Below are 7,500 nucleotides of genomic sequence, written 5' to 3'. Positions count from 1 at the left end.
GTTAATATCAGTGCTTATGAACTGTAAGGATTCAGTTCTGTTTTTCTGCATCATGTGAGTTGGTGTGACTAGCTAATATCACATTCTAACATCTCTTCCTTCTCTCATCCCACCCTCTCCTCCTCTCTCTCTTTCTCTCTCTCATTCTCTCATTCCTCCACTCACTCTCTCTCTATCTCTCTCTCTCTCTCTCTCTCTCTTTCTTTCCTCCTTTCAATCTCTCTCCACTCCTGTCTGCCCCCTCTCTCCTCTCTCCTCTTCCACTCTCTCCTCCCTCTCTCTCTCCTCTCCTCCTCCTCCTCCTCCTCCTCCCTCTCTCTCTCCTCTCCTCCTCCTCCTCCTCCTCCTCCTCTCACCCTGTCCCCTTTCCTCCTCCTCCTCTCCCTCTCCCTCCCCTCTTTTCTCATCTCTCCTCTCCTCTCCTCTTCTCTCCTCTCCCCTCTCTCTCTCCTCTCCCCTCTCTCTCTCTTCTCTCTCTCCTCTCTCTCTCTCTCTCTCTCTCTTCTCTCTCTCTCTCCTCTCTCTCTCTCTCTCTCTCTCTCTCTCTCTCTCTCTCTCTCTCTCTCTCTCCCTCCTCCTCCTCCTCCCTCTCTCCTCTCCTCTCTCCCCCTCTCCTCCTCCTCCTCCTCCTCCCCCCGCTCTCTCCTCTCCTGTCATCTCCTCTCCCTCTCTCCTCTGCTCTCCTCTCCTCTCCTCTCTCCTCTCCTCCTCCTCTCCTCCTCCTCTGTTCCTCTCCTCTTCTCCTCCTCCACCTCCTCCTCTCCTTCTCCTCTCCTCTCCTCCACTCCTTCTTCTCTCCTCCTCCTGCTCCTCCTCCTCCTCTTTTCCTCCTCCTCTGTTCCTCTCCTCTTCTCCTCCTCCTCCTCTCCTCCTCCTCCTCTTCTCCTTCTCAGCTCCCATCGCTGCCTTCAGGAAGAGGGATAAGCAGGATAAGGACGAGCTCGGACCTGAACGCCTTCCACAAGGTTAGGAGAACACACACACGCACACACACAAACACACACAAACACACACACTCAGGATCCTGTTTAGATGAACAGATTTGATTCCATAAGGTAACGTGCACAGAAAGCTGCTTAGATGATATGAACAGCTTTGACCCGAATAAGTTCCTTGAGGTGTGTTAAACAGTGCATGCTGAAGTGAACGCACACGAAAACACACACACAAAAACACACACATGCACAGCTTTGACCCGAATAATATCCTTCAGGTATGGGGACACCTATACACACACACACACACACACACACACACATTCTAGCATAGTCTCACAATCTACCTCAATCATTACCTGATTCATTTGTCTATTTGTGTGTGCATCAGAAGAGCCTCTCTCGCGGCCGAGTACCCAGGCCCAGGCAGCGGAGGACATCTTGGACAAATACAGAAACATCAAGAGGACCAGCCCAGGAGACGGGGGAGCAGGGGCAGCTTACGATGGAGCAGGTACACACACACACACACACACACACACACACACACACACACACACACACACACACACACACACACACACACACACACACACACACACACACACACACACACCAACCTTGGGGATGGCGCAGAAAAAAACCCTCTTGACGGTAGCCAGGCTACGCCCTTCTAGTGACGCAAAACCTTCTGCTCTGCTTCTAGAGTCGGGAACTCTACCCACTTTATCGGAAAGCAATCGACTTTGAGCAGCTCCAACGGTCTTGTGCAGAGGCGTGTTCAAGGCAGTGGCGTGGTTTAGGCAGAGACCTTCTATTGGGACTAAGATAATCTTTTGGACTTTTCTGGCCTCAACCAGTAGCAAACCAATGGAGGCGGGTCAACCATGCTGTTTGGGAAATGTTAATCGTTATACAAGGGGTCAGACCAAGTCTCAAAGAGAGATTTGAAAGTCGATGATCATCAGGCTAGCTGTCCACACTTTGCTTTGACAATTGGTCAGTAGGTTTTTCTCCGTTGATTACAGGGCCCTAGTTGGTGCATACAGCTGAAACACACACTAGTGAACCGATTTCTCAAGACGTGCTTAACAGGGTTATTATTGCATAGTAATTAGTTTATTGTTATGACCGTGTGAACATGATCAATAATGTCTTTATTGATGCGTGTGTGTGAGCGTGGTTGTGTGTCTGTGTGCGTGTGTCTGTCTGTGCATGCTTGTGTGTGTCTGTGCGTGCGTGTCTGTACGTGTGTGTGTGTGTGTGTGCGTGTGCGTGTGCGTGTGCGTGTGTGCGTGTGCGTGTGCGTGTGTGTGTGCGTGTGTGTGTGTGTGTGTGTGTGTGTGTAGATCATGCAGGGGATGGTGAGTGTGTGCACGACTCCCCAAGAGACGAGGCCCTTCAGAACATCTCAACTGACGACCTGCCAGACTCCGCCAGCCAGACCGCACAGCAACACGACAAGTTCTCATTCAGGTACACACACACACACACACACACACACACACACACACACACACACACACACACACACACACACACACACACACACTATTATAGACACCGCGTTAGGTATGCGATGTAGGGGGCACGCTTCCTATAACACACACACACACACACACACACACACACACACACACACACACACACACACACACACACACACACACACACACACAGGCCAGACCGCACAGCAACACGACAAGTTCTCATTCAGGTAACACACACACACACACACACACACACACACACTTGCCAAACCACACAGCAACACGAAAAGTTCTCATTCAGGTACACACACACACACACACACACACACACACACACACACACACACACACACGGCAGACAGCGCATGCCAAGGGCACATGGAAAATAAATTAGTGAAGAGAGGCAGTTCGGTGAGTCTTCCATTCTGACAGCTCAACATTGAACCAGTCAAATCGCTTGAAACATTTATGTTTGCGCTTCAGTTGTATAAGATTAAACTTGTTTGAATGTTCTAGGCCCATTTTCGCTTGCCTCATAGGAATTTCTCTTTCGAGTAGTAGCAGTAGTAGCCTTTATTTGTCCCAGTATGGGCAATTGTTTTGCAGTGGTGGTACACCTCTCACACACACACACACACACACACACACACACACACACACACACACACACACACACACACACACACACACACACACACACACACACACACACACACACACACATAAACATTTAACAGACAAAAAATAACCGTTAAAAAGGTGGAGGGGTTAAGATAAATGTGTAATCTAAGAGAAAGATCTACAGAGTAGGGCTTAAAATAGCTAAACATACAACTCATGGCTATCTATGCTTCCTAGTGGAATTTAGCAGCTGAATAGCAGAGGGTAAAAATGAATTCTTATATCTATTTGTCCTAGCTAATGGGCATTTAAAGCGGGAACCAGAAGGTAAAAACTGGAATTCCTTATGCAGGGGATGGGAGTAATTTTCTAAAATACACTCGGCCTTATTACCTGTTCCTCATACAGCACAGTCATGCTTTTCTGTTGAACACCAGTAATATTGCTACAAACCCTAATAATCTTTGATATGGCATTCTTGCTCTTAACATTAAGGAAGGCATACCAACAGATTGCAGAGAATGTAAAAATTGATTCTATAAAAGACCTATAAAACAAAGTGTGTGTTGATTATTGTGTGTGTGTGTGTGTGTGTTTCCTCGTCCTCAGTGATGCCAAGAAGAAGCTTCGTCTGGCTCTGTGTACAGCCGACTCTGTGGTCTTCCCTCTCATCACCCCCTCAAGCACACGCAACGGCCTCCCAGAGACCGACCAAGAAGGTACACACACACACACACACACACACACTCACACCACATCACCCCCTCAAGCACACGCAACGGCCTCCCAGAGACCGACCAAGAAGGTACACACACACACACACACACACACACACACACACACACACACACACACACACATACACACACTCACACCACATCACCCCCTCAAGCACACGCAACGGCCTCCCAGAGACCGACCAAGAAGGTACACACACTGTTCGGTTATCCCACCGAAAGGGCATCAAAACAGCAACAGACGGAAATAACTCATTTTGTGGTCTTTATTTTCTTTGGCTCTTTCAATTTTAGTTGCACCACAGTCTTTAGGTTATAAACCTGAAATCACAAAATAAGGCCAAAATGGCCAAATGAATGCTACAGTGCAAGAATATATACACAAGCATATGTTGCTGAAAGTACACAAAAATGCATAAATAACAAGCATTTTACATACAAGATGAAATATAAATAACATGCATAAATTACCAATTGCACTTATCCCAGACTACATACAACATATAAATTAGGAGAGCTCCACATTTACATTTTCTTTAAATAAAGAGTACATAATACAATTGCTGCACAGCCCATTTAACTAGTCACAGCATAGTAAACACTTTCACACATTTCTCCAACACATTAGTAAGTTTAAGTACTCAACAATTCCAAACATTACTTACTCAATTAAAGCCATAAACGCAATCATCAGTAAGAACACCAAGTAAGCACATTTACCAGCGCAGAGTAGTCAGTTGCCGTTTACAGGCAGCAGAAGGTACAAACAGGAGATTACATTACAGACTACATTACCCAGAATTCATTGCGCTACCGCAAGACGGGCTGCTAAATTGCTACAAACATTGCTGGAGCTTACTTGCTCAACGGAGCGATTGTTGGATTACCAAATGCGTGACGTGACTACAGTTAACCTTAAAACAAACTTTACATGAGTTTAAGCACAAGTTCCACAAGTAAAAGGCAGTTTTAGTGGGATTTAGGAGAGAGCTTACCAGTGGTGTGTTGCTGTCATGATTGAAGTGGCTTACGGGAACTTTGGATCTCGCGCTGATTTAAAGCGCATGTGCAAGTCTAATTGGACGCTTACCAAACAAGGATAGCATTGGCTTGAAACGTAACAGCTGGCTAGCTCCACTGACCAATCAGGTAAGGACTTCCTTTCACATTAACCTGCAATGAAATGCTCACTTGTAAATGTTACTGAGTAAACTCTCCCACTACCTTGGTTTTGCATAGTGGGTGGACAACAAAACAAAACACACACACACACACACACACACACACCTNATCACCCCCTCAAGCATACGCAATGGCCTCCCAGAGACCGACCAAGAAGGTACACACACACACACACACACACACACACACACACACACACCACATCACACACACACACACACACACCACATCACCCCCTCAAGCACACGCAACGGCCTCCCAGAGACCGACCAAGAAGGTACACACACACACACACACACACACACACACACACACACACACACACACACACACACACACACACACACACCACATCACCCCCTCAAGCACACGCAACGGCCTCCCAGAGACCGACCAAGAAGGTACACACACACACACACACACACACACACACACACACACACACACACACACACACACACACACCACATCACCCCCTCAAGCACACGCAACGGCCTCCCAGAGACCGACCAAGAAGGTACACACACACACACACACACACACACACACACACCCCACACACACACACACACACACACACACACACACACACACACACACACACACACACACACACACGTCTGGCTCTGTGTACAGCCGACTCTGTGGTCTTCCCTCTCATCACCCCCTCAAGCACACGCAACGGCCTCCCAGAGACCGACCAAGAAGGTACACACACACACACACACACACACACACACACACACACACACACACACACACACACACACACACACACACACACACACACACACACACACACACACACACACACACACACACACACACACACACACATCACCCCCTCAAGCACACGCAACGGACTCCCAGAGACCGACCAAGAAGGTACACACACACACACACACACACACACACACACACACACACACACACACACACACACACACACACACACACACACACACACACACACACACACACACACACACACACACACACACACTGACACAGAGTGTACATACAATAACACTAATTTGTGTGAGTAGTTTTGATGTCCTCCATATTGTGACTGCATTGTAAGTCTTTGATCCATGTTGTTTGAAACTTTAATTTGACATGATTAACATTATTCCCTATGTTTCTTTTTTTTCTTTCTCTATTTCTCCATCCCTCCCCCATATTTCTCTCTCTCCCTCTCTTTTTCTTCTCTTCTCTCTCCTCCCACTCGCCCCTCTCTCTCTCCCTCTCTCCTCCTCCTCACTGTCTGTCTGTTTCTCTCTTGTCCCCCCCCCCCTCTAGATAATGAGATCGTGTGTTTCCTGAAGGTCCAGTTAGCGGAGGCCATTAACCTGCAGGACAAGACTCAGATGGCAGCGCTGCAGGAGACCATGCGATGTGTAGGACGCTTAGACAGCAGAACCTGCAGGAAACTACTGGCAGCCATCGCAGAGGACTACAGGTAACACACACACACACACACACACACACACACACACACACACACACACACACAGGAGACCATGAGATGTGTAGGACGCTTAGACAGCAGGACCTGTAGGAAACTACTGGCAGCCATCGCAGAGGACTACAGGCACACACACACACACACACACACACACACACACACACACACACACACACACACACACGAGACCATGCGCTGTGTAGGCAGACTAGACTCACGCACCTGCAGGAAACTACTGGCAGCCATCGCAGAGGACTACAGGTAACACACACACACACACACACACACACACACACACACACACACACACACACACACACACACACACACACACACACACACACACACACACACACACACACACACACACACACACACACACACACAAACACACACAGCATCTCCAGCAGTTCCAGGTGCAGAGTACATCACACTAAGAAGCGTCCACACCAGGATATGAGGCCAAGGGCTAGAGGTCTGGCAGGAAGACACAGGAACACAGAGGAGAGGAGAGAATAACAGTTGGAAGAATGATAGCAAGGCAAGTTTGGAGGCGGAGGAGAGGCACAGTACTGTCAGAGAGAGGGAAAGGTGTGTTGGTGGGTGGAAGAGAGGAGTCCCAATGTTGGATAGCAACAGCAAGAGAGATGGAGAGAGCGAGAGGGAGAGAGAGATGTATGGGGGAGAGAGAGAAAGCTAAGATGGATGGAAATAGACAGAAGAGAGAGAGGGAGATGGAGCTAAGATGGAGAGAGAGAGAGAGAGAAAAAGAGACAGAGAGAGGGAGAGAAAGAAAGAGAGAGAGATACATGGATAGAGAGGTACACAGAGAGAGAGAGCTAAGATGGATGGAAATAGACAGAAGAGAGAGAGGGAGATGGAGCTAAGATGGAGAGAGAGAGAGAGAGAGAGAGAGATGGAGCTAAGATGGATGGATGACGTGGGGGGTAAATGGAGGAAGAGATTTAGAGGAGAGACAGTGGAGAGCAGATAATGATCCTGTGTGTGTCTTTGGTGTGTACGTGTGTGTGTGTGTGTCTACGGTGTGTGTAGACGTGTAGGTGTGTGTG

General features: G+C 48.0%; 1 protein-coding gene across 1 annotated transcript in view; it reads left to right on the top strand.

The window, feature by feature from the left end:
- Positions 1–7,500, top strand: part of gapvd1 (GTPase activating protein and VPS9 domains 1) — a 100,066-nt gene that overhangs the window by 84,970 nt on the left and 7,596 nt on the right. The window contains exons 21-25 of the mRNA XM_063194654.1: positions 894–965; positions 1,327–1,449; positions 2,285–2,411; positions 3,656–3,765; positions 6,265–6,424. Coding sequence (XP_063050724.1) covers positions 894–965; positions 1,327–1,449; positions 2,285–2,411; positions 3,656–3,765; positions 6,265–6,424 — 592 coding nt within the window. The remainder of the gene's footprint in view (positions 1–893; positions 966–1,326; positions 1,450–2,284; positions 2,412–3,655; positions 3,766–6,264; positions 6,425–7,500) is intronic.

This window comes from Engraulis encrasicolus, chromosome 3, assembly GCF_034702125.1.
Source record: "Engraulis encrasicolus isolate BLACKSEA-1 chromosome 3, IST_EnEncr_1.0, whole genome shotgun sequence".
Lineage (NCBI taxonomy): Eukaryota > Metazoa > Chordata > Actinopteri > Clupeiformes > Engraulidae > Engraulis > Engraulis encrasicolus.
The sequence above is the reverse complement of the archived record's forward strand: the minus strand, read 5'-3'. Positions and strand labels throughout refer to the sequence as shown.